Source organism: Anguilla anguilla, chromosome 11 (assembly GCF_013347855.1).
Source record: "Anguilla anguilla isolate fAngAng1 chromosome 11, fAngAng1.pri, whole genome shotgun sequence".
NCBI classification, from domain to species: Eukaryota; Metazoa; Chordata; class Actinopteri; order Anguilliformes; family Anguillidae; genus Anguilla; species Anguilla anguilla.
In genome coordinates this window covers 774,776-802,275 of record NC_049211.1, presented here as the reverse complement: position 1 = coordinate 802,275, position 27,500 = coordinate 774,776, and the positions used below count along the sequence as shown (strand labels likewise).

General features: G+C 50.6%; 1 protein-coding gene across 1 annotated transcript in view; it reads left to right on the top strand.

The window, feature by feature from the left end:
* LOC118207949 (dedicator of cytokinesis protein 3-like) overlaps positions 1–27,500 on the top strand; it is a 68,768-nt gene that overhangs the window by 8 nt on the left and 41,260 nt on the right. Inside the window, exons 1-5 of the mRNA XM_035382171.1 lie at positions 1–610; positions 13,823–13,906; positions 19,112–19,152; positions 20,408–20,463; positions 23,953–24,049. The exon at positions 1–610 is cut by the window's left edge and continues 8 nt beyond it. Coding sequence (XP_035238062.1) covers positions 574–610; positions 13,823–13,906; positions 19,112–19,152; positions 20,408–20,463; positions 23,953–24,049 — 315 coding nt within the window. The 5' untranslated portion in view covers positions 1–573. The remainder of the gene's footprint in view (positions 611–13,822; positions 13,907–19,111; positions 19,153–20,407; positions 20,464–23,952; positions 24,050–27,500) is intronic.

The window sequence follows — 27,500 nt, the reverse complement described above, 5'->3', positions numbered from 1 at the left end:
TATGGCGCAGCTGCGACGTCAACTGTTATTACATGAGAAGCTGCCGTAGTCACGGCTATTGTCAGGCATCAGGCTAACGGGCTAAGGATAACGCATTGCCATCTTTCACCAAAGCTGCGTTTAGATAGAGCGGATTTGTGCGAGCTATAATCCGCCTTTAGGTTAAGAGAGAAAGGGTTAATGACCAGCGTGAGATATGAATAAATAACCATTCCGGTGGTGGTGGCGATGCTGCCGCGCTGAGCGGAGGGGGGTGGGGGGAGCGCTTCCCGTACGCAGAGATTAGGATACAGAAAACACCGATCTGACCGCTTGTGAACGTCGAAAGACCGCAAAAAGGCATCCACAGGGCTACAGAAAAAAATGCATTAAAACTGAATGATCAAGCGAACCTCATTTTGTTTTATATGACAGACCATATTTTAAGTTTCGCGTTATTCATTCGTCATGACGTATAGACTAGCTCAATATATATCGGCTGCAATGATCTGAGAGATGAATTGAACTTTCACTGATATTTTTCCATGAAAACGAATAAATTGTGTTTGAATTCTTGGGGATTTTACCAAGATAATGTGGATACCGACAGAGGAAGAAAAATTTGGAGTTGGTAAGTAGATCATTGTTTGAATTTACCCTTTCTACCGGAGTACATTCCTGTTTTAGCTCGGAATTTAAATAAAGAACCCAATTCTGTAATTTACTAGGGTGACCTATTTATTTGTGTCGATTTCAGTATTTCACGGTTACTGTATGGAAAATACCTAATCTGCGCTGTAGCTACCATTTTATGGATATTTTTGATTGTCTCCATTTTTTGGTACATTATCTTAATATTTTGTCAACAATTAGAAAGCCTTCTAACTGGACTAGAATAAGAGGTAAAATAAGATAGCAGAATTAGTATCTTGCCAAAACAGTATGGTATTTCTGCAGGTTTGGCTTTTTAATACCGTATTATTTATCACCGAGTAATATTTTGTCATTATAACTTCTTTAGCAAAGACGTGTTTATTTTTTCAGTTTTTTGTGGAAGAAAATGAAATGCGTTCAATACGAAATCTGTGGCATAAACGTTAGGCGTTTAAATCTGTTCTGTGTGTTGAATAAAGTAAACAGACTGTCTTTATGTGAAAGCCGCTTCAGACGCAGTTCAATATGACGGACGCCAGGGGGCAGCAAAAACGCTGCCCTCTAACAGGTGAAATGCTTTGAGAAACAGAGTATTAATAGATGCATCAGAGCAGCTCATAGTGTTTTGGCTTAATTCGGTAAGGTTACGATAGTGAAATTACCGCTTTCCGGTCCAGTTTTTGTTTTTCTGAGGGGCCCGAGCTCCTGATCCGTAGCTACTGTGAGCGGCGGAGACGGAAGCGGCGTGTTGCCGGGCGGATTTGTTTAAACAGTGGGGCCTGTGTGCCGTTAGCGGACAGCCTGAATAGGTCGCCACACGATGGGATGAACTTTGAGACAAATTTCACAGACAACATCCTGAGTGCTCTGTGGCCTTAACTGACTTAAGCCCGCAGAGGACCGGTGTGGTAAAGATGCCATTTCTTTCAGAGAAATGCAGGAATTTTCCAGAATGTGAAGGTTGTTAGGAATGGCATCATATCACAGTGTCCACAGCGCGTGCCAGTAGAACTGGGCCCCTGAGCTGTGTGGTGGGTTTCGTCCCGGCCTGGCGGTGTACTCACATGTGTGGGAGGATCCTTGTGTGTGTGTGTGCTGGTGTACTGGTGTGTGTGTGCTGGTATACTGGGGTGTGTGTGCTGGTATACTGGGGTGTGTGTGCTGGTATACTGTGTGTGTGCTGCTATACTGGGGTGTGTGTGCTGGTATACTGTGTGTGTGCTGGTATACTGGGGTGTGTGTGCTGGTATACTGTGTGTGTGCTGGTATACTGGTGTGTGTGTGCTGGTATACTGGGGTGTGTGTGCTGGTATAGTCGCATGTGTGTGTGCTGGTATACTGGTGTGTGTGTGCTCGTATAGTCGCATGTGTGTGTGCTGGTATACTGGTGTGTGTGGTGGTGTACTTGCGTGTGTGGTAGTATATTGGCATGTGTGGTGGTATATTGGTTTGTGTGGTGGTATATTGGAATGTGTGGCGGTATACTGGTGTGTGTGGTGGTATATTGGTGTGTGTGGTAGTATATTGGCATGTGTGGTGGTATATTGGTGTGTGTGGTGGTATATTGGTGTGTGTGGTAGTATATTGGCATGTGTGGTGGTATATTGGTGTGTGTGGTGGTATATTGGCATGTGTGACGGGATACTCGTACATGTTGGGAATTCTTGTGCATGTGAATTTTAACAGCCTCTGGAGATTCGGTGTGTTAGTCTTTGAGAGCTGCGTTTGCCCCGACTCAGAAGGCTGGTGCTCACGGCTCATTCAGCTCTGAAAGGTCCGGGTCTGGTGCGCCGGTGTTTCTGATAGGTCCAGGTCTGGTGCGCCGGAGTTTCTGATAGGTCCAGGTCTGGTGCGCCAGCGTTTCTGATAGGTCCAGGTCTGGTGCGCCGGTGTTTCTGATAGGTCCGGGTCTGGTGCGCCGGTGTTTCTGATAGGTCCAGGTCTGGTGCGCCAGCGTTTCTGATAGGTCCAGGTCTGGTGCACCGGCGTTTCTGATAGGTCCAGGTCTGGTGCGCCGGTGTTTCTGATAGGTCCAGGTCCGGTGTGCCGGCGTTTCTGATAGGTCCAGGTCTGGTGCGCCGGCGTTTCTGATAGGTCCAGGTCTGGTGCGCCGGAGTTTCTGATAGGTCCAGGTCTGGTGCGCCGGCGTTTCTGATAGGTCCAGGTCTGGTGCGCCGGCGTTTCTGATAGGTCCAGGTCTGGTGCGCCGGCGTTTCTGTTGGAAAGTCATTCTGATTACACCGAAACACACGGCATCCACAGCATCACTGCACCTGTGAAGGGATATTAATGCTTTTCTCTCGGTCCATCTGTTAACGGCCTCATCTCATTATTATTGGGGTGGAATTAATGAGACACTCAGCGCTTATATGTGCATCCATGCCTCTATGCTCCCTTCTGATCTGATTTTATTTTGCATGGATGGTTTGAGATGTGAGATATAGACTTATGTTATGAGTTAGAAGCGTCCAACAAGCTGAATGGTGAAGAATTGGAATACTGTTCCTTTCTCTTGTGTCTCACTTTAGTGAGTGATGTAGAGACTTCACTGAGTGATGTTGCGACTTTACAGAGTGATGTTGCGACTTTACTGAGTTATGCAGAGACTTTACCGAGTGATGTAGAGACTTTACCGAGTGATGTAGAGACTTTACTGAGTGATGTAGAGACTTTACCGAGTGATGTAGAGACTTTACTGAGTGATGTAGCAACTTAACCGAGTGATGTAGACACTTTACAGAGTGATGTAAAGACTTTACTGAGTTATGCAGAGACTTTACTGAGTGATGTAGAGACTTCACTGAGTGATGTAGAGACTTCACTGAGTGATGTAGGGACTTTACTGAGTGATGTAAATACTTTACTGAGTGATGTAAAGACTCCTGACCTGTAGGGGCCGCTGTTGTCCTCAGCCGGCACTGTGTTAGAGGAACGTCACTGCAGCCACAGAGCAGTACTGAGAGAAGCAGGCGGCAGGAGGGGTTAGGTTCTTGTCCCTTTGGGTCTGTCTGCGCTGCTGTCTGGCAGGAAGTGGCATTCTGTTGTGTGTATTTGTGAAGATTAATATCTCTTTAAGATTAAGACTCGTACATTAGCTGTGCTTCTGAGTGACATTAGTCTTGTGAGTCCCTCCAGTGGTGTGGGACATGCTGTGTGTTGGCCTGTGTGTTAGCTCAGGGATCATTTAACACTGATAAACACGCTTACCTGTCCCGTGAAGTGAATGATAAATGACCTTTATGTGGTTAGCACCTTTCCTTTCCAGCCCGAGACCTGGCGTAGCAGTCGCCTGTGGTGGAGCCCAGCCCACATTAGAGGACTTATGGGGCGGTTTAGCCAGGGACTAATTAGGGGGCTGGATTGAAAGAGTTGGGTTGGGCCTGGAGACATGGAAACCTGACCCCTCTCTGTAAAAGCCATGGACTCTAGATGGCTGCAGTGGGTCAAGATCTTTCTCTCTGTCTCTCTCTCTCCCTCCCTCCCCCTTCCTCTGTCTCTTACTCTCCCTTCCTCCCTTCTTCTATCTCTCTCCTTTCATCCCCCCTCTCTCTCCCCTCCCTCTCCCTTCCTCCCCCTGTCTCTCCCTCTCTCTCCCTCCCTTCCTCTATCTTTCTCCCTTCATCCTCCCTCTCCCTCTCTCCCTCTCTCTCCCCCTCCCTCTCTCCCTCTCTCTTCCTCTCCCTCTCTCTCTCTCCCTCCCCATCTCTCTCCCGCCCCCCATCTCTCCCTTTCTCTCTCGTGCTGGGGTACCAGCAGGGAGAGGATTCTCAGTAGTACAGCACACAGCTCACTGACTCCATTATGAAATGTCAGCTCCTCTGTGATGGTGTTTGCCAGTCTGATAACAGCCATTGTTGTCCATTGTAGTTACAGGGCTGATTACAGTAATAACTTACTTTCTGGGACCTTTTTACTACTGGGTGTTGACTGGCTGTTTCTACAGCTGCAAGTCTGATGAACTCCCATATGAACATTTCTTTTGACTGATTGCAATATTAGTCGATTGCTTATGCAGAATGCATAGAAACCCTATGGCTGTGCTGGATGCTAACCAAGAGCAACTTTAATGAATTAAAACCTAAATGTGGTCTGTAGTGTGGACCCAAGGGGCCACCTTTTTGAGTGGACTGAATCGCAGAACTGCGCTGTGCCCATTTTAACTGTTGTTTAACTGTAAACTGAAACAGATCGCTGAAAACAACAAAATGAACAGCTGTTCCAAAGGGCTTGGTGCTGTCTGTGGTGCTGAAATGCTGGCCATGGTGTGCTAGCTCAGTGCTGGCCATGGTGTGCTAGCTCAGTGCTGGCTATGGTGTGCTAGCTCAGTGCTGGCTATGGTGTGCTAGCTCAGTGCTGGCTATGGTGTGCTAGCTCAGTGCTGGCTACGGTGTGCTAGCTCAGTGCTGGCCGTGGTGTGCTAGCTCAGTGCTGGCTATGGTGTGCTAGCTCAGTGCTGGCTATGGTGTGCTAGCTCAGTGCTGGCCGTGGTGTGCTAGCTCAGTGCTGGCCACGGTGTGCTAGCTCAGTGCTGGCCGTGGTGTGCTAGCTCAGTGCTGGCCGTGGTGCGCTAGCTCAGTGCCGGCTATGGTGTGCTAGCTCAGTGCTGGCCACGGTGCGCTAGCTCAGTGCTGGCCACGGTGTGCTAGCTCAGTGCTGGCCACGGTGTGCTAGCTCAGTGCTGGCCGTGGTGTGCTAGCTCAGTGCTGGCTACGGTGTGCTAGCTCAGTGCTGGCCGTGGTGTGCTAGCTCAGTGCTGGCTATGGTGTGCTAGCTCAGTGCTGGCCACGGTGTGCTAGCTCAGTGCTGCCCATGGTCCTGAATGAGTCCATGCTGTGAAAGAATGAATGAATGAATATTATTTATTTATATAGCACCTTTCCAAAGCAAATATCATTAAGTGATATACAGATCATTAAACAATTAGGGTAAACGCATAAGGACACAAAGAAAAAACAAACTTGACAATGACATTACAGAAATGCTTGTCTGTGCGATAAGGATATCAAATCCAGTACACCGTGTTCACAGATCTAATGTCCACAGGAAGGCTATTCAGAAGCCCAGGAGTTGTGGTGGCAAAAGGTGGATGAAACTGTCTATGCTGCTGAAGTTTGGTTTTTTTTTTTAAAGAAAAAGGATCCTTTGTTTTAACAGAGAAGAACCTCCTTTGAGATCAGAATCTCTTTTAAAAGGATGACCTGAGATAAAAGCTAGTGACACAGATAAGAAGCCTGAGGCGCTGTCCATGGTGCTGACGTGTGCAGTGCAGGCCTGTGGGCAGGGAGGGACATGAGGGGTAGGATCTGACCCTGTGGGTTGCAGCTTCTCCCTGCAATCACTGAAGTGTGTGCATCTGGTTGGCGAGCTTCTCCCTCCCCAGGTAGCTCGGCAGGTTGTGCCTGTATGAAGGCTCTGTCTCTCTGGGCTCGGCAGGTTGTGTCTGTATGATGGCTCTGTCTCTCTGGGCTCAGCAGGTTGAGCCTGTATGATGGCTCTGTTTCTGGCTCGGCTGGTTGTGTCTGTATGATGGCTCTGTATCCCTGGGCTCTGCAGGTTGTGTCTGTATGATGGCTCTGTCTCTCTGGGCTCGGCAGGTTGTGCCTGTATGAAGGCTCTGTCTCTCTGGGCTCGGCAGGTTGTGTCTGTATGATGGCTCTGTCTATCCGGCTCGGCAGGTTGTGCCTGTATGATGGCTCTGTTTCTGACTCGGCTGGTTGTGTCTGTATGATGGCTCTGTCTCTCCGGCTCATCAGGTTGTGTCTGTATGATGGCTCTGTCTCTCTGGGCTCATCAGGTTGTGTCTGTATGATGGCTCTGTCTCTCCGGCTTGGCAGGTTGTGCCTGTACGATGGCTCTGTTTCTGACTCGGCTGGTTGTGTCTGTATGATGGCGCTGTTTCTGGCTCGGCAGGTTGAGCCTGTATGATGGCTCTGTCTCTCTGGGCTCGGCAGGTTGTGTCTGTATGATGGCTCTGTCTCTCCGGCTTGGCAGGTTGTGCCTGTACGATGGCTCTGTTTCTGGCTCGGCTGGTTGTGTCTGTATGATGGCGCTGTTTCTGGCTCGGCAGGTTGAGCCTGTATGATGGCTCTGTCTCTCTGGGCTCGGCAGGTTGTGTCTGTATGATGGCTCTGTATCCCTGGGCTCGGCAGGTTGTGTCTGTATGATGGCTCTGTCTCTCTGGGCTCGGCAGGTTGTGTCTGTATGATGGCTCTGTCTCTCTGGAAGACTGCAGCGGTTTGCTTGGAATGTGAAAAAGGCTCCCGGATTCTCTGGGTGTCACTGCTGCAGCTGGGGATCCCCGCTCCCTGTTTTGGGAGCCGGACGTCAAGCTGAAGTGTAGGTGTTTGATTGACAGGCCTCAGGGGGATGTGACTTCACTCTTCTCTTTAATCTGTGAGCCTGTGCTCTCACTATGTCTGTGAACCTGTGCTCTCACTGTGTCTGTGAACCTGTGCTCTCACTGTGTCTGTGAGTCTGCACTCTCTCAATGTCTGTGAGCCTGTGCTCTCACTGTGTCTGTGAGCCTGTGCTCTCACTGTGTCTGTGAACCTGTGCTCTCACTGTGTCTGTGAGTCTGCACTCTCTCAATGTCTGTGAGCCTGTGCTCTCACTGTCTGTGAGTCTGCGCTCTCTCAATGTCTGTGAGCCTGCGCTCTCACTGTGTCTGTGAGCCTGTGCTCTGACTGTGTCTGTGAGCCTGCGCTCTCTCAATGTCTGTGAGCCTGTGCTCTCAGTGTGTCTGTGAGTCTGCGCTCTCACTGTGTCTGTGAGCCTGTGCTCTGACTGTGTCTGTGAGCCTGTGCTCTCTCAGTGTCTGTGAGCCTGTGCTCTCACTGTGTCTGTGAGCCTGCGCTCTCTTATTGTCTGTGAGCCTGTGCTCTCACTGTGTCTGTGAGCCTGCGCTCTCTTAGTGTCTGTGAGCCTGCACTCTCTTAGTGTCTGTGAGCGTGCGCTCTCTTAGTGTCTGTGAACCTGTGCTCTCTTAGTGTCTGTGAGCCTGTGGCTCGCGTGACCCAGTTGTTGTTGGGGTTTTTGTGAAGGCCCAGCTTCCGGCCTGTGCAGGAGGTTTCCCTCTGAGCTGCCGGAGCACAGGGTCCAGTGTGAGTGATTAGGAGCGGCTTTTGGGGCCCGTGAGTTGATTTGGCTTCAGTCTCTCAGATGAGCCTCGTTGCTCCTGCTTCCTTTCATAGCCATCCCATGTTTCTGTTTGTTTCTTCCAATTTTACAGTTTATAAGCTTTTGTTTGTATTTCTTTTTAAAAAATATGCATTTTTCTTTTGCATTATATTCTTGCTGCTTTGCCACGTGTCCGGTGTTCCAGTAGTAGTGTAAAAGCACACGTAAACATCGTTCTGAATCACAGCCTCTCCTTCTGTGTGTCCTGCAGAATAAACTCAAACGTTTGGCAAAGCCATGCTCTGATATTCCTCTGGGGTCAGTAATGCACTCATAAACGTCCCTGTTCTTTTGCTGTCCAGCCTGGGAACTGTTACAGTGGCTGTTTCATTATGTTAAGCTCAAACCTTTCTGACCTTTTCATTTTGCACCAGGTTCTGAATTATTACAGGGAGGAGACATGTGCACTTATTACAGGGAGGGTACATGTGCACTTATTACAGGGAGGGGTCATGTGCACTTATTACAGGGAGGGGACATGTGCACTTATTACAGGGAGAAGACATGTGCACTTATTACAGGGAGGGGTCATGTGCACTTATTACAGGGAGGGGACATGTGCACTTTTTACAGGGAGGGGACATGTGCACTTATTACAGGGAGGGGTCATGTGCACTTATTACAGGGAGGGGTCATGTGCACTTATTACAGGGAGGGGTCATGTGCACTTATTACAGGGAGGGGACATGTGCACTTATTACAGGGAGGGGACGTGTGCACCAACCCCGACCTGGCCTGTTTCTTCATTTCTCTTACAGTTTGCAGCAATTATAATTTATTCTCTCCCTCTCTCTCTCTCTCCCTCTCTTTCCATCCATCCCTCCATGTCTCTCCATCCCTTTCTTTCTCTCATCTCTCACTCTCTCTATCTCCATCTCTCTATCTATCCCTCCCTCTCTCTCTCTCCATCCCTCTCTCTCCATATCTCCATCTCTCTCATTCCCATGGCCTGGCAGTCACATTGACCTGGTTTTTGCTCTGATGGAAATGTGGAAGGTGTAAAAGTTATAAATATTTCAGGCCTGTTTTAAATCCTCTTGCTTAACTCGCTGTTCTGCCGAGCTTTCCCAGGCTGTTCTCGGGCTTTAGCCTCTCAGCTCAGAGCTTGTATCCCAGTGCTTTCGCTTAAGGTTGTTGATGCAGAAAAATTGTTGAGAATCTGGTAGGTCGGCACTAAGGCTTCACACTTTAAAACCTACTATTCTTCTGCAGAGCTGCGCTTAAGCAGTGTGTGAGCTGTTAAATTACACATTTTAAATTGTGGAGTACAGAGCCAGATCATAAATATGTATTCGTCCCAAACATTATGGAGGAAACTGTATATGCATATGTATATGTGTTATGAACATCACGGTGGTCATGTGAGGCGTGTGGTGTTTACTTGACCGTGTCTGTGGAGCTGTGCGGTTGCCATAGCAGCCTGTGAACCTCTGTGGATGATCACTTGCAGGGATGATGAGGGAGTGTTGGGTGGGTTTCCTCACGTTTGATACGAGCGTGGCTCTTCCTCAGCGCTGGCCCTCTCCTCTTCCTCTTCCTCTTCGCTCGCTCGCAACACCCTTCCAGAGGAGTGTCCCAACCTCTCGGGGGAGGGGTGGGGGCGACTCAACTTCCTAATTCCAAAATGGGAGAGGTTCCTGTTTTAACGGGATGGTACACTTTCTGGAGTGTCCTTGATATTGCTTCAGTTTTTGTGAATGTTTTTAATTTGGTCACTCCCTCTCCACTCCTCTCCTCTCCCCCGGACACTTTTGTGTGCAATGAAGGACATTCTGGATGCTCAGAGACGTTTCTGACAGCCTGCTGGCTTTACTATGGCTGGCATAGAGGCCAACATGGGTTTGTGGTTTAAAGCCAGAAAATAGACTTCATGTGTATGTGGCAGTGTTAAGCCGGCTGTGCAGTTATGAGCTCTCTATAGCACCTTTCCCAGCTGTAACTGCTGCTTCGCTCTGTTTTCAGACCCCACAGGTCTCTGCTGTTGCTGCCTTCGTGCAGTTTAATGCTGACGAGGCCGTTCTTGTTCCTGTGTGTGTAACTCAGCTTGATGTTCAGTAGAACCGTTGACAGGCCGTCAGTGAGTCTGCTCTTCTTGCACTTGCAGTCTCTCTGTGAGCTCTACTCTCTCCCTCGAGGGGACTTTGCACTTTGATCTCTGACCTTTGACCTCTGATCTTTGCCGTTGTGGTTGGCTTGTAAGTCACTCTGGATCTGAATTGAATCCAGTGTGTATTGATTGTGTTTGTGATGGAATGGTAGTGTAGGCATTATTTTTATACAGAATGACACTTGCAGCAGTGCAGCCGTGCTGTATGGGGAGATGTTGTTTGAGGAGGTGCAGCAGTGCTGTATGGGGTGATGTTGTTTGAGGAGGTGCAGCAGTGCTGCATGGGGGGATGTTGTTTGAGGAGGTGCAGCAGTGCTGTATGGGGAGATGTTGTTTGAGGAGGTGCAGCAGTGCTGTATGGGATGATGTTGTTTGAGGAGGTGCAGCAGTGCTGTATGGGGGGATGTTGGTTGAGGAGGTGCAGCCGTGCTGTATGGGGTGATGTTGGTTGAGGAGGTGCAGCAGTGCTGTATGGGGTGATGTTGGTTGAGGAGGTGCAGCAGTGCTGTATGGGGTGATGTTGGTTGAGGAGGTGCAGCAGTGCTGTATGAGCAGAGGCTCTTTGTGTAGGTGGCTCTGCAGCCTGAACTGAGAGTGCAGCGGATTAGAGTGCCTTAAGCTGATATGATGTGGGCTTAGCCCACTGCTCCAGTTACCAGCAGAGCAGCCATCTGGACTGGGCAGCAGTGCAGTGTGTCTGCTGCCCTGTGTTTGTGTGTGTGTGTGTGTGTGCAAATGGGTGTGTATATTTGTGTGTGTGTGTGTGTATGTGAATGTGTGTGCTTGTGTGTGTGCAAATGTGTGTGTATGTGCATGTGTGTGCTTGTGTGTGTGTGTGAATGTGTACATGTGTGCTTGTGTGTGTGTGTTTGTGTGTGTATGTGAATGTGTGTGCTTGTGTGTGTGTATACAAATGTGTGTGTGTATGCACGTGTGTGTTTGTGTGTGAGTGTGTGTACATGTTTATATAGATTTGTGAGTATTTATGTTTGACTCTGTAGATATTGGTGTTCTCTATGAAAGGCTGAGGTAGTGCTGAGTCCACTGTGATAATAACCGTGCTTCCACTGCCCCGCTAAACCGCGGACTGACACAGCCTGTTCCCCCAAAACAGCCTGTTCCCCCAAAAAAGCCTGTTCCCTCAAAACAGCATGTTCCCCCAAAACAGCCTGTTCCCCCAAAACAGCCTGTTCCCTCAAAACAGCCTGTTCCCCCAAAACAGCCTGTTCCCCCAAAACAGCCTGTTCCCCCAAAACAGCATGTTCCCCCAAAACAGCCTGTTCCCCCTGACACAGCCTGTTCCCCCAAAACAGCCTGTTCCCCCAAAACAGCCTGTTCCCCCAAAACAGCCTGTCCCCCCAAAAAAAGCCTGTTCCCTCAAAACAGCCTGTTCCCCCTGACACAGCCTGTTCCCCCAAAACAGCCTGTTCCCTCAAAACAGCCTGTTCCCCCGAAACAGCCTGTTCCCCCAAAACAGCCTGTTCCCCCTGACACAGCCTGTTCCCCCAAAACAGCCTGTTCCCCCTGACACAGCCTGTTCCCCCAAAACAGCCTGTTCCCCCTGACACAGCCTGTTCCCCCAAAACAGCCTGTTGCCCCAAAACAGCCTGTTCCCCCAAAACAGCCTGTTCCCTCAAAACAGCCTGTTCCCCCAAAACAGCCTGTTCCCCCAAAACAGCCTGTCCCCCCAAAACAGCCTGTTCCCTCAAAATAGCCTGTTCCCCCGAAAACCCTGGGGGAGTGGGCACATCACCATCATCCTCTATCCCACACACTGCTAATGCACATCCTGTTCCCTCTATCCCACACAGTGCTAATGCACATCCTGTTCCCTCTGTCCCACACACTGCTAATGCACATCCTGTTCCCTCTATCCCACACACTGCTAATGCACATCCTGTTCCCTCTGTCCCTCACACTGCTAATGCACATCCTGTTCCCTCTGTCCCTCACACTGCTAATGCACATCCTGTTCCCTCTATCCCACACACTGCTAATGCACATCCTGTTCCCTCTGTCCCTCACACTGCTAATGCACATCCTGTCCCCTCTGTCCCACACACTGCTAATGCACATCCTGTCCCCTCTATCCCACACAATGCTAATGCACATCCTGTTCCCTCTGTCCCACACACTGCTAATGCACATCCTGTTCCCTCTGTCCCTCACACTGCTAATGCACATCCTGTCCCCTCTGTCCCTCACACTGCTAATGCACATCCTGTTCCCTCTGTCCCTCACACTGCTAATGCACATCCTGTCCCCTCTGTCCCTCACACTGCTAATGCACATCCTGTTCCCTCTGTCCCTCACACTGCTAATGCACATCCTGTCCCCTCTATCCCACACAATGCTAATGCACATCCTGTTCCCTCTATCCCACACACTGCTAATGCACATCCTGTCCCCTCTGTCCCTCACACTGCTAATGCACATCCTGTTCCCTCTATTCCACACACTGCTAATGCACATCCTGTTCCCTCTGTCCCACACAGTGCTAATGCACATCCTGTTCCCTCTGTCCCACACACTGCTAATGCACATCCTGTTCCCTCTGTCCCACACACTGCTGCTGCACATCCTGTTCCCTCTGTCCCACACACTGCTAATGCACATATTACAGACTGGTGTGTCTTAATATACTACCGACCAATCACTGTGGCCTCATTGTTTGTCAACCAATCACTGCTGCCTCATATCAATTTCAACCAATCACTACTGCCTCATTCGTCGGTTGAACAATCACTGTAAAATTTCTTTGCTGGCTTCTGCAGAAGGCTGCTTGGGCTGAGATTGATAAACGATTATGAAAGATAACATTGGTCCGCAGTAATCTCCAGGCTCTTTATGATGACACTGAAAGCCCCTTCAGTCACAGTATTCTTTCACAGCAGACATTTAGCTCTATCGCTGTGTCTCTCTGCTGAATTTAGATCATTTCATTTAAGACTGACCTGAATCCCTCTGCTCTTGAGTAGTGAGCTGCCCTTGTCTTGCCCTGGGTCTGCATGTCTACCCATGATTCCTCAAACAAGGGGAGGGGCTTCACTGTAGCGGTGACATCGTATCCTCTCCAGGCTCCATGAGAGAATAGCTGTATTGTATGTGTGATAGTATTTACAAAAACAGGGCTTGGCAGTTGTTTGGCATGTGGTTTTAGCTCTCTCTCTCTCTCTCTCTCTCTCTCTCTCTCTCTCTCCCCCCCTCTGTCTCTCTCTCCCTCTCTCTTGCTCTCTCTCTCTCTCTCTCTCTCTCTCTCTCTCTCTCTCTCGCGCTCAGCCATGGAACAGCCAGGGCACCTCAGTAATCAGGACATTATAGCAGTGTACAATGTAGCACATACACTCATAGAACAGCACAGACACTCACATAGATCAGCACAGGCACTCATAAATCAGCACAGACACTCACAGAACAGCACAGACTCACAAAGTAGCTCAGACGCTCATAGAGCCACAGACACACATAGAGCTGCACAGACACTCACAGAACAGCACAGACTCACAAAGTAGCTCAGACGCTCATAGAGCAGCACAGACACTTCTTTACATGCAGGAGAATTAAGATGCAAAGCTGTGATCATCTCCGTGGATGAGGGCGCTTCCTTCATGGAGATCAGATAATAAACAGTGATGACGTATGTGTGTGTGCATGCATGCGTGTGTGCGTGTGCGTGTGTGTGTGTATGTGTGTGCGTGTGTGTGTGTGTGCATGCGCATGTGTGCGTGTGTGTGTGCATGTGTGCGTGTGTGTGTGAGTGTATTTGAGAGCTTCTGTAGGTGGGGCTGTGTGTGTGGCTGCTGCGCTGTCCGCTGGTCACATTGCCCCCCCCCCCCCACTTCCCTGGATTTCTGAGCTTAACCGCTGTCTCTCCCCCCCACCCCCCCACCCCCACCCCCTCTGCAGTCATCTCCAGTTTCCGTGGCGCCCTGTCCCAGGGGCTGGTGCTGGAGATCGGGGAGACGGTGCAGATTCTGGAGAAGAGTGATGGTAAGACCAGCGCTTGCACTGGACACTCACAGGAAGGGAGGAGGGTGGGGAGGGGCCGCAGTCTGGTGGCTGCATTGAAGAAAGTGCTGTGTTTAAACTGCCCTGTACTCCTGTGGCCCCTGCACTCCCTGTGGCCCCTGTGCTCCCTGTGGCCCCTGGCCTCCCTGTGGCCCGTGCCCTTCCTGTGGCCCCTGGCCTCCCTGTGGCCCGTGCCTTTCCTGTGGCCCCTGTCCTTCCTGTGGCCCCTGTGCTCTCTGTGGCCCCTGTACTCCCTGTGGCCCCTGCCCTTCCTGTGGCCCCTGGCCTCCCTGTGGTCCCTGTACAACCTGTGGCCCCTGTCCTTCCTGTGGCCCCTGTACTCCCTGTGGCCCCTGTCCTTCCTGTGGCCCCTGTGCTCTCTGTGGCCCCTGTACTCCCTGTGTCCCCTGCCCTTCCTGTGGCCCCTGGCCTCCCTGTGGTCCCTGTACAACCTGTGGCCCCTGTCCTTCCTGTGGCCCCTGTACTCCCTGTGACCCCTGTCCTTCCTGTGGCCCCTGTACTCCCTGTGGCCCCTGTCCTTCCTGTGGCCCCTGCCCTCCCTGTGGCCCCTGTAGAGTGCCCCTCTGCTTTCTGTGTGAAAGCTGACATCACGGCTGTTCTGCCCCTTTAATATGTCTGCTTCTGTACACAAATACAGACACGCTAATGCGATTACCTGCCCATATCTCTCCTGCTGTCTCATCTGTACGTGTCTCACATTACTGCTGTTTATGCCACTGTGAGACTGTCCCCTCACTGAGCCATCTCCCACAATGCACCTGTGTGTTTAAATGGGCTCACACAGTGCAGAGTGCTGGACACCGTCATCCTCACTGATGACATTTGCATGCTAATGCCTGGGAAATGCATTGTGAGCGATGCTGAAACCATGAGCCACTGCATCAGACTCCACACAGAAACCCCCTCAGCTGGGTTAGCATCTCCACACCAGGCCTAAGGCCTCAGTGAGTCTGGCGTTAAGGCCTCAGTGAGTCTGCCTCAGTGTGTCTGGCGTTAAGGCCTCAGTGTGTCTGGCGTTAAGGCCTCAGTGTGTCTGGTGTTAAGGCCTCAGTGTGTCTGGTGTTAAGGCCTCAGTGTGGCTGGCGTTAAGGCCTGAGTGTGTCTGCCTCAGTGTGTCTGGCGTTAAGGCCTGAGTGTGTCTGCCTCAGTGTGGCTGGCGTTAAGGCCTCAGTGTGTCTGGCGTTAAGGCCTCAGTGAGTCTGGCGTTAAGGCCTCAGTGAGTCTGGCGTTAAGGCCTCAGTGTGGCTGGCGTTAAGGCCTGAGTGTGTCTGCCTCAGTGTGGCTGGCGTTAAGGCCTCAGTGTGTCTGGTGTTAAGGCCTCAGTGTGTCTGGCGTTAAGGCCTGAGTGAGTCTGGCGTTAAGGCCTGAGTGAGTCTGGCGTTAAGGCCTCAGTGTGTCTGGTGTTAAGGCCTCAGTGTGTCTGGCGTTAAGGCCTGAGTGAGTCTGGCGTTAAGGCCTGAGTGTGTCTGGCGTTAAGGCCTCGGTGAGTCTGGCGTTAAGGCCTCAGTGTGTCTGGTGTTAAGGCCTCAGTGTGGCTGGCGTTAAGGCCTGAGTGTGTCTGCCTCAGTGTGTCTGGCGTTAAGGCCTGAGTGTGTCTGGCGTTAAGGCCTCAGTGAGTCTGGTGTTAAGGCCTCAGTGTGGCTGGCGTTAAGGCCTCAGTGTGTCTGGCGTTAAGGCCTCAGTGAGTCTGGCGTTAAGGCCTCAGTGTGTCTGGCGTTAAGGCCTGAGTGAGTCTGGCGTTAAGGCCTCAGTGTGGCTGGCGTTAAGGCCTCAGTGAGTCTGGTGTTAAGGCCTCAGTGAGTCTGGCGTTAAGGCCTGAGTGTGTCTGGCGTTAAGGCCTGAGTGAGTCTGGCGTTAAGGCCTCAGTGTGGCTGGTGTTAAGGCCTCAGTGAGTCTGGCATTAAGGCCTGAGTGAGTCTGGCGTTAAGGCCTCAGTGTGGCTGGCGTTAAGGCCTCAGACAGAGGGGGCCCTGTGCCAATCATCCTCCTTCCCCATCGAGGATGAGTCAGTGTCCACACAAATCACTCCGCTTGCAGGCTCTGCATAAATTTGCATATGTTTGCATAAGAATGAGGCGATCGGGGCCTCCGCTCCACGGCCCCTCTGCCCTCTCGCATCAGTCAGGAGCTGATTTCAGCTGCCGCTCCTGCCGCTGCTCACTGTAATCACTGTCATTATTTATCTGAGGGTCAGACGTCCCTGTCTGCAGGGGACCTGAGTGTGGCTCGTATTTCAGACCCCCCCCCCCCCCCCCCCGCTGCCCACCCCCCCCCAGCATGTTTACTGAAGCACATCAGGTCAAGTGCCCTGCAGAGGGGAGCAACAGCAGCGCTCCACCTGGGAATTAAACCCCTCAGGTCATGCCCCCGCCTCTCCTGTACAGCCTAATGGGCCTTTGATGAGGTGATGGAAGACTGTGCTCTGTGAGTTCAGCACCCTGTGAGCTCCAGCTCAGCATTCTGTGAGCTCCAGCTCAGCGTTCTGTGAGCTCAGTGCTCTGTGAGCTCCAGCTCAGTGCTCTGTGAGCTCAGCGCTCTATGAGTTCAGCTCAGCGCTCTGTGAGTTCAGCTCAGTGCTCTGTGAGCTCCAGCTCAGCGCTCTATGAGTTCAGCTCAGTGCTCTGTGAGCTCAGCTCAGTGCTCTGTGAGCTCCAGCTCAGCGCTCTGTGAGTTCAGCTCAGCGCTCTGTGAGTTCAGCTCAGTGCTCTGTGAGCTCCAGCTCAGCGCTCTATGAGTTCAGCTCAGCGCTCTGTGAGCTCAGCTCAGTGCTCTGTGAGCTCCAGCTCAGCGCTCTGTGAGTTCAGCTCAGCGCTCTGTGAGCTCCAGCACAGTGCTCTGTGAGCTCAGTGCTCTGTGAGCTCAGTGCTCTGTGAGCTCCAGCTCAGTGTCCTGTGAGCTCAGTGCTCTGTGAGCTCCACCTCAGCGCTCTGTGAGCTCAGTGCTCTGTGAGCTCCTGCTCAGTGCTCTGTGAGCTCAGCGCTCTGTGAGCTCCAGCTCAGTGCTCTGTGAGCTCCAGCACAGTGCTCTGTAAGCTCCAGCTCAGTGCTCTGTGAGCTCCAGCACAGTGCTCTGTGAGCTCAGTGCTCTGTGAGCTCCAGCTCAGCACTCTGTGAGCTCAGCGCTCTGTGAGCTCCAGCTCAGCGCTCTGTGAGCTCAGTGCTCTGTGAGCTCCAGCTCAGCGCTCTGTGAGCTCCAGCTCAGCACTCTGTGAGCTCAGCGTTCTGTGAGCTCCAGCTCAGCGCTCTGTGAGCTCAGTGCTCTGTGAGCTCCAGCTCAGTGCTCTGTGAGCTCAGCGCTCTGTGAGCTCCAGCTCAGTGCTCTGTGAGCTCAGCGCTCTGTGAGCTCCAGCACAGTGCTCTGTGAGCTCAGTGCTCTGTGAGCTCCAGCTCAGTGCTCTGTGAGCTCAGCGCTCTGTGAGCTCCAGCTCAGCGCTCTGTGAGCTCCAGCTCAGTGCTCTGTGAGCTCCAGCTCAGCGCTCTGTGAGCTCAGTGCTCTGTGAGCTCAGCGCTCTGTGAGCTCAGTGCTCTGTGAGCTCAGCGCTCTGTGAGCTCCAGCTCAGCGCTCTGTGAGCTCCAGCTCAGTGCTCTGTGAGCTCAGTGCTCTGTGAGCTCCAGCTCAGCGCTCTGTGAGCTCAGTGCTCTGTGAGCTCAGTGCTCTGTGAGCTCCAGCTCAGTGCTCTGACAGGCCAATGACTCACAAGGCGTGTGATTCATCGTTGCTCCTTTCATAATGACAGAGGGGGACCCTGAGAGAGTGTGTGTGTGGCGGGGGGTGGGGGGGGTCTGTCTCTGGCCAGGCGAGTGCCCTGCACTAGGAGCATGTGTGATTTCTGTATTTAAGGCCGCCTGGTTTTTGGCAAGTGTGATTTATTTCACTTCCCGCCTCCCCGTTCTAAATCTGCCCCGGCGCTGCTGTGGCTCGTGCTCGGCGCGGTGTCCCGCTGTGTGTGAGTCAGCATACAGATGTTCTCTGCGCTCGTGTGGAGCGCTCGGCTGCTGCGGAGTTCCGTGTTCCACGTTCCGCGCTCTGCGTTCTGTGTTCCGCACTCTGCTCTCTGTGTTCCGTGTTCCACCATGCCCTGTTAACTGAGCGCAGTAGTCTTACGCTGTCTGCAGAACGCTCGCACACACACCAGGGACCAGAGGCTGAACTCCAGCGCTTTATAATTTATATGCGTCTCAAAGGCTCTTATGCAGCCCAGTTATGTTCGTTATGCTTCGTTTCATTTGATTCCCGTGGCCGGATGCTCCGGGCTGACAGCTGACAGGACTGGAGCTCCGGGCTCTGGCTGCACAGGGTGCAGTTCTGGTTCTGAGTTTGGAAGCCACGTATCCTAGCACTGTATCCTAGCACTGTTCTGTGCTGCATCTCTGCTAAATCTGTTGTGCAGTTGTTCAGTTTGTTGTGTAGGAAAGACATAAACATGTTCATGCTAATATCACATTTTTGCTCAAAACTCAGAACCTTGTTAATGTGATTCCACATTTAGTTGTGATTCCAGAGTTGTGATTCCTCTCCTGATGTGGTTTGTGTGACTGTGGTATACTCATGGTGATCTGCTTCCGAATGCATGTGAGTGCTTGTGTTTTACCTGCATTTAAACACCTGCTGTCATATTCCTGAGACTAATGGTGGAGTGGAGACTGCTCTGGGACAATGGAATATTTATAATAATGAGGAATGAAGTGGTCTTGTGAATGAGCGTAGCTGATATAAAGACTGAGAGATGGATTCATCTACACCTGCTGTAATCCCAGCACTGCACACCTGTATTATCTACACCTGCTGTAATCCCAGCACTGCACGCCTGTATTATCTACACCTGCTGTAATCCCAGCAGCACTGCACACCTGTATTATCTACACCTGCTGTAATCCCAGCACTGCACACCTGTATTATCTACACCTGCTGTAATCCCAGCACTGCACACCTGTATTATCTACACCTGCTGTAATCCCAGCAGCACTGCACACCTGTATTATCTACACCTGCTGTAATCCCAGCACTGCACACCTGTATTATCTACACCTGCTGTAATCCCAGCAGCACTGCACACCTGTATTATCTACACCTGCTGTAATCCCAGCACTGCACACCTGTATTATCTACACCTGCTGTAATCCCAGCACTGCGCAGCTGTAACCTGCCTGTTCTCCTCTCTTTCAGGCTGGTACAGAGGGTTTTCCACCAAGCGGCCTGCAATTAAGGTGAACTGACCTGAACTCTCACCTGTGCTCTTTCTGTGTTCTTACCTGCGCTGTTACCTGTGTTCTCTGTGCTCTGTCTGTTTTTTTGGATAAATATGAAATATGACTGCTGGATCATGGTGTCTGCTCAGCAGTTAGATGGTAGTATTCTGGTCCTAATTATTGGTTAATAAGTGGTGTGAACAAAATAGTGTTTGATGACAGGAGTGCAGTAGGCCTGTCTAGATTCATCACTTGTGCAAACTGAAGTTCCAGAGATTGGCCCATCAGCAGATGAGGGCCTGTTAGTCTGAAATGGTGGTGAAACTGAAACATCCCGAGAGTTTTAGACCATCAGGGTTCACCTGCCGTACATCTCACCTGCCTGTTCTCCTGCAGTTCTTATTTTGGGACATCGTGTCCGGACGGCCTGGTCGGCTTTTGAATCAAAGCCAGCTGTGCCTGATTTGTTTGGCACAGAATGATGAGAAACATCTCAGGAGAGTTGCATGGGCTTGGCGTGATGTGTGAATCGGAGTTTTCCTGGAAAGACGGGCCGGGTGTCGGATGGGGGTGTTTGTTTCTGGGAATGTCCCGCGGAGAGAAGGGTCTTTCATCGCTGCTGTAAATAATGCATTCTTCACCCGGTTATCCACACCTCCGCAAGAAGTATGGGGCGGGGGGGAGGGGGCAGGGGTGTTAATATTTAACCAGGGCTCTGCTCAGGAGGGGGTAGGGGGGTAGGGGTAAGGGCTCAGCTTTTGGGGGGGGGGGGGGCAGGGGGGCCAGGGGGGGCCCAGGGGCAGCGATGGGCACTGTGATATACCTACATTACAGTCGGGGGGGCGGGGGGGGGGGGGGGGGGGGGCAGGCTGGTATCACCGGTGTGGGAATCGGGGGGTGGGGGGGTAGACTGGTGTCACCGGTGTGGGAAAGGGGGGGGTGACAAAACATGTTCTGTTCCTCTCTCTCACACATTCTGTTCCTCTCTCTCACACACAATGTTCCTCTCTCTCTCTCACACGCTCTGTTCCTCTCTCTCTCTCTCTCTCTCTCTCTCTCACACGTTCTGTTCCTCTCTCTCTCTCACACGCTCTGTTCCTCTCTCTCTCACACACGTTCTGTTCCTCTCTCTCTCTCTCACGTTCTGTTCCTCTCTCTCTCTCTCACACGTTCTGTTCTTCTCTCTCTCACACGTTCTGTTCCTCTCTCTCTCTCTCACACGTTCTCTTCTTCTCTCTCTCTCACACGTTCTGTTCCTCTCTCTCTCTCACAGGGCATCTTCCCTGCGAGCTATGTGTTCCTGAAAAAGGCAGTCATTACCAACAGGGGGTGAGTGACCTGGTGTTCCTAGAGGAGGGAAGGAGAGAGGGAGGGAGGGAGGGAGAGAGAGAGAGAGAGAGCACATGCTCATTTATCCTGCCAGTGCATGTGAGTGTGCGTGCGTATGTGTGCACGTGTGTGTGTGCGAGTCTGTGTGTGTGCATGCGTGCGTGCGTGTGTGCATGTGAGTATGTACGTGTGTGAGTGTGTGTGTGCGCACGCTTGTTTGAGGTGACTCATTGCTGTTTTGTTTGCACTTCTTGCAGTACATGTCTGATATTGGGGGTATTAGACACGTCTTTCCTCGAAATGGCCTCCTTTCGCTTTAATTACAATTAAATTAATTTTTGCAAGTCTATCCAATCATTTTGTGAAGTGCGAGGTGGAGGGGTAATTAAATTGAGTGAAATCTTATCTACCTTCAGGTTTTTAAAAACCCCTTTAGTCTGTAGTACAAGTAAGATAGGCAGTTATTTTGAGGAAAGTCGTGTCTAAGATTATTTTTAAATAATACTCATCTTTTGTGTTATTGTAGGTATAAAGAACAATGTTTATACTATGGTTTGTTATGCAATTAATGCACATATATGCATTGAATTCTTCTCTACCTAAGGTTTTTTTTTTTTTTAAACCACAGGTGGCCAAATACTTTTGGCCTGTACTGTATGTGTTCACTTCAACTCACCTGAGTTTTAACAGGTGAATGAAGCCTTCAAACCTGTTAATACCCCCCCCCCCCCCTCCCATGGGTAAAGACACAACTCCTTAAAAGGCTACGCATTTTAACAACAGCCTGTTGCCCAGTGCTGGGAGAACCGGAGTGCAGGAATGTGGGCCTGTGCGGATTCTGGAAGGCATGGGGATTCCCGTCCCTGTCGGTTGTTACACTCGGATATTTGACTGCCCCTGTCAGCGTTCTCTCCCCATTATGGTAACATCAGTAACAAAAGCTCCATCAGACCTCACCGTGTACAACTTACTGGACCAGACCAACCTTTTAAGAAATAAAAATGGAGATGGTAACCATGTTTTATTTTAGTAATGCAATTTAAGCGTGCTCTATTTCTAACTGTGTTGTTTCACTGGGAGAACGTAACGCGCGCGAAGGTTCACGCTATCTCCCCCAGATCCCCTCCCTGCTGAACAGCCAGTAGGAGTCGCTAATGCAACGATCAGGACTCATACCCTCACCGGCTTCCCACCCCTGAACACAGCCAATTGTGTTCGTAGGAACGTCTGACCAAGCCGCTGCCGGGGATTGAACGCTACCCAGACGGCCCAATTTATTTTTTTTTACTTCAAGTATTTGTTATTGTTTCTAAAATTGCGCATATTTATTTCAGTTGTTTCCCACTGCCGCACCTGAGATCTACTTATTGATTTAATAAATAAACATAAAAAAATTCTGATCAGTAATCTGAAGTGTTTTCCCCTTGAATTTACCAAAACCGATTGAAAAGTCAAATTTCAAAGCTGTTCTTTTAAAAAAAAATGTCTTCAGGCAGGGGCGTGCCCCCGGACCGCCCTAGAGGGTTGCAGCTCTTGTCATCTTTGAATTTCAACCCCTCCGAAATATAATTACCCCATTGGTGGGATGTAACTAGCCAGGACTGTATGCCATGTGAAAATGAGCAAACTGGCTCTTTAATTTAAATATAAGAAGGTAACTGGTAAGCTGCAGGCTGATTGGTCAGGATCGTTGTGTTACTCTAGTGTCTCCAGTCTTCACGCGTGGCCATGTTGACCGTACTGCTCATTCTGACTGCTCCTCTGGAATAATACTGAGAGAGAACAGATATGAGAGGATGTGGTTTCACTCTGATTCCAGGCCTGAAGGCTGATCACTCTGATCCCAGGCCTGAAGGCTGATCACTCTGATTCCAGGCCTGAAGGCTGATCACTCTGATCCCCGGCCTGAAGGCTGATCACTCCGATCCCCGGCCTGAAGGCTGATCACTCTGATTCCAGGCCTGAAGGCTGATCACTCTGATCCCAGGCCTGAAGGCTGATCACTCTGATTCCAGGCCTGAAGGCTGATCACTCTGATTCCAGGCCTGAAGGCTGATCACTCTGATTCCAGGCCTGAAGGCTGATCACTCTGATTCCAGGCCTGAAGGCTGATCACTCTGATCCCCGGCCTGAAGGCTGATCACTCTGATCCCCGGCCTGAAGGCTGATCACTCTGATTCCAGGCCTGAAGGCTGATCACTCTGATCCCCGGCCTGAAGGCTGATCACTCTGATTCCAGGCCTGAAGGCTGATCACTCTGATTCCAGGCCTGAAGGCTTCATTGGCTGATCAGAGAGACAGCCATCACGGCCATTTTCTCAACAGAGCGTTTGTCTCGGAGCCGCAGAACTTCCTGCGGCACTTGTAAAACTTACACGAGCTGATTGAAGTGAGCACATGACATGCTGCGATTGGTTGGAGTAATATGGGCTTTAGAAAATGGATGTCTTAAGATCTTGGCTGTAAAAAAACAGTTTGTGGATAAATGTGCACATCTTGCTCTGTGAGGAATGTCTCAAAAACCCACAAATAAATGCACGCCATTTTACACAAGCCTTGGGGGGGGGGACTGGAGGGACTGGGGGTACTGGAGGGACTGGGGGACTGGGGGACTGGGGGACTGGGGGGATTGGAGAAACAGAAACATGAGCTGCTTGTTTTTTCTGTTCTGTGTGTTAACTTAACCAAACCATACAGCAGTTTTATACATTTCTGGAGCAGAAATGTATAAAGCTGCTGTATGGTTTGGTTAAGTTGCGCTCGCAGGGAGGAGTCTGTCCTGCTGCTGTCTCAGTGTACTGAGCTGCCCTCACCCCGTCTCCATGGTGACCGGTGCTCTGTGTGTTTGGGGGTACAGGCAGTATGGTGACTGGTGCTCTGTGTGTTTGGGGGTACAGGCAGTATGGTGACTGGTGCTCTGTGTGTTTGGGGGTACAGGCAGTATGGTGACTGGTGCTCTGTGTGTTTGGGGGTACAGGCAGTATGGTGACTGGTGCTCTGTGTGTTTGGGGGTACAGGCAGTATGGTGACTGGTGCTCTGTGTGTTTGGGGGTACAGGCAGTATGGTGACTGGTGCTCTGTGTGTTTGGGGGTACAGGCAGTATGGTGACTGGTTCTCTGTGTGTTTGGGGGTACCGGCAGTATGGTGACTGGTGCTCTGTGTGTTTGGGGGTACAGGCAGTATGGTGACTGGTGCTCTGTGTGTTTGGTGCTCTGTGTGTTTGGGGGTACAGGCAGTATGGTGACTGGTGCTCTGTGTGTTTTGGGGTACAGGCAGTATGGTGACTGGTGCTCTGTGTGTTTGGGGGTACAGGCAGTATGGTGACTGGTGCTCTGTGTGTTTGGTGCTCTGTGTGTTTGGGGGTACAGGCAGTATGGTGACTGGTGCTCTGTGTGTTTGGGGGTACAGGCAGTATGGTGACTGGTGCTCTGTGTGTTTGGGGGTACAGGCAGTATGGTGACTGGTGCTCTGTGTGTTTGGGGGTACAGGCAGTACGAGACGGCTGTGCCCCTGGAGGACCCCATCATCACTGAGGTCACCTGCACGCTGCAGGAATGGGCCATCCTGTGGAAGCAGCTCTATGTGGTGAGTATGGAACCTCACACCTGTGCATTACCTGTGCATCACCTGTGTTACAGAGGGTTTGCAGAGACGGCTTTAATCCCCAGTTAGCTGATGGAGATGTGCGTTTGTCCTGTAATGGCTGTTTATCAGCGTGATGTCCACCTGGCTGTCATGGCAGGGTGGTTATGGAGGTGACTGAGGGGCTGTGGGCAGGACCTGGCTGATGTAATCACTCGTTTATGAGGTTCTAGGTCTCCCTCTGTCTCTCTCTCTTTCTTTGTCTCTCTCTTTGTCTCTCTCTCTCTCCTCCTCTTCCTCCCCCCCCTCCCTCCACCCTCTCTTTTGTGTGGAGCTGCTTGCATGTTTGTACCACAACAGTGGGCAGAGTATTCATTATTTAGTCATATTTATATGCTTGACAGGATATTCTCCTCTGGGACTTACTTTAGCATGTTAGGCATCATAATCATTCCAGTGAAATGCAGAAACTATGTAAAGAAGGCTTTATGAAGAACACAGTATTAATACTGAATATGGAAAAATCTTAAACGGACTAATTTTTAAGTGTGTAGATATGCCTTATAACCAGATTAGGTTACATAGAATGCTCTCTATTTTAAAAAAGGATATGTTATTACTATTATTGCTCCTGCATTGCTGCTACTACTAATACTAATACGATAATCATTCTAATAACCATTCTCTGTGTCTAGGTTTGTAAGAGGTGTGGTCAGGTAGCCATATTTAACAGAATCTCTCTCTGATTTCTGATTTTCCCAAATGTTTGCATCAGAAATGAGCTGGAGGAATATTTACAGTTCAGATGGTTCATGGTAAACGCTGCTAATATGGAGTTGCTATGGAAACATTTGTGATACAAATAATTTGTTGTGGCGCAAATTATCAGGAGGAGAAGCTGTTTAGGGGAGGGGCGGTGGGGGGGCGGGCGGGCGTTGGGAGGGGGGTGGTTTAACTGACTCTGTAAAACTCGCCCCCCTACCCCTGTAACAAAAACAGGCTTCTTTGCTGATGCATTTGCTGGATGAAGAGGTTGCCAGATACGGACGGTATGATGCACACACGCCTCCTCTCTCTGGAAGCAGAGCATTCTGTTCCGTCTGTTCAGCCATAAAGAAAATAAAGTAAAGAACAACTCCCCCTTCCCCTTTCTTCTTCGGCACAATAATGTGCATCATAAATAATAAACTCTCTGTGCTTGACAACTGACAGCAAAACAATGCAACCCCTCTTTCCTTGTTAAGAAAGGAATGAAAGTTAATTTAACGATGACGTCTTTATGCTAACTTACGCGCGTTGAGAAAGAAAGTGAATGCTCGCGACCAGGAAGAGCACTGGGAGGATGAAGATGAAGGAGGATGAAGAGGGCCAACTGTGCGTTCCGTAAATCTAAGATTGGTCTCCCCACGTGTCATACAAAAACATGGTATCAGTGAAGTTTCACCATGAGTGTATTAAAAATTAAATAATAAATGCATATTCATAATGTGTATTATAGTAATAAATAGTTAATTTATGGACAGCAGAAGGACTGCAGTAAGTTCTGGGGGGAAACAAACCGTGTGCTGCTCTGACTGGCCTGTGGTAACCCAACTTTAACCCAACATGCTGGCCTGCGGTAACCCAACTTTAACCCAACATGCTGGCCTGCGGTAACCCAACTTTAACCCAACGTGCTCTCACCTACTAATAGATTCCATGTTTAAAAATATTTTTTTATGTGGCTTTATTGCCATTTTTGTCTCCTGAATGGTTGCATTCATGCAGCCTGTGTGCTGAAATGCTCAGGCCTGGTGGTTCTATTAATGCAGCCTGTATTAGTGCGCTCTCTGGCTCTCCCTGTATTAGTGCTCTCCCTGTAGGAGTGCACTAGTGTTCACGGTGGCTGCACACGCTTGTGCTCTCCTGTGCGTTAATTACACAACCCCCACGGCCCAGATCAGAATGCAGCTGTTCTGCGCTGATGGCTTCAGCCAGGCAGAAGCTGCTTTTCTGCCCTGGATCTTCACAATGGGCCTTTTCATCTCAAACAGGGCTGATTAGCCGCAATGACTGAGAGCATAGCAATAAAACCTGTGTTGATTGGACGGCTGAAGCCTTTACGCCAGGCATACCGAAAAAGCGGTGCCCCTTAAGACTGTGGTGAGGATGAAGATGCAAAGCAGACGAACCCCAGGGTTAACCCCGTATGTGCTGAGTGCAGTGCGCTCTGCTGCTCTGTGTGTCAGAACCTCCTCAGTTCAGTCCCCTTCTCACTGCATCCAGGGCCATTACATATGAATGCGTTCTGAAGGGTTGCTGTAGAACCTCACTGCGGATCGGAGGGTGCGTTCTGAAGGGTTGCTGTAGAACCTCACTGCGGATCGGAGGGTGTTTCTGAAGGGTTGCTGTAGAACCTCACTGCGGATCGGCGGGTGCTTTCTGCGCTCCAGTGCCGACCTTCAAGGTGCTGCATCCCAGAATCCTCTGTGTTTGTGAGATCCTTTATCAGAATGTGATACTGAGATGCCCCATGGGGACAGGAAATGGGTCCAGTTTAGAGACAGGAAACGGATCCGGTGCGGGCGGATCGGCCTGTGGCTGCAGTGCTGGGCAGGCGGAGGCCGGTGCGTTTGACACAGACGCTGCAGTGCGGCGGTGTTGAGACGGAATTGTGCGGCACGGTGTTCTGTGTTTGAGTGCAGTCTGCTCACCCACTCAGAGCAGGCTGCTGGGCCTGTTGTTATGGTTACGTTTCAGATGCTGGAATCGTAGGCTGCAGCGTTTGTGAGGAGGGAGCTAATTTTACATTTCCACGACAGTGGAAGTGCAGAGATGTGTGGGGCGCTTGTGTGTGCAGAACGGTGCCGCTGGACCAGAGCACAACCACTCCGTGTCCTCAGGATGCCAGGTCACACGGCCCCGCAGGAAGAAGGAGAGAATTCCCAAATGAAGAATGTCCCAAGCCTGGGGTGCTGAGTGCACCTCATCTCTGAATCCCCTGAGTAACTCACTGAGATGTCTCTGAATCCTCTGAGTAACTCATTAAGCTATCTCTGAATCCCCTGAGTAACTCACTGAGCTATCTCTGAATCCCCTGAGTAACTCACTGAGATGTCTCTGAATCGCCTGAGTAACTCACTGAGCTATCTCTGAATCCCCTGAGTAACTCACTAAGCTATCTCTGAATCCCCTGAGTAACTCAGTGAGCTATTTCTGAATTCCCTGAGCAATCTCTTGAGTAACTCAGCGAGTTATCTCAGTGAATCAGCCTCGCAGAGACAGTGCAGTTAGCAGTGCAGAGACAGTGCAGAGACAGTGCTGTTAGCAGTGCAGAGACAGTGCAGTCAGCAGTGCAGAGACTGTGCTGTTAGCAGTGCAGAGACAGTGCTGTTAGCAGTGCAGAGACAGTGCTGTTAGCAGTGCAGAGACAGTGCAGAGACAGTGCAGAGACTGTGCTGTTAGCAGTGCAGAG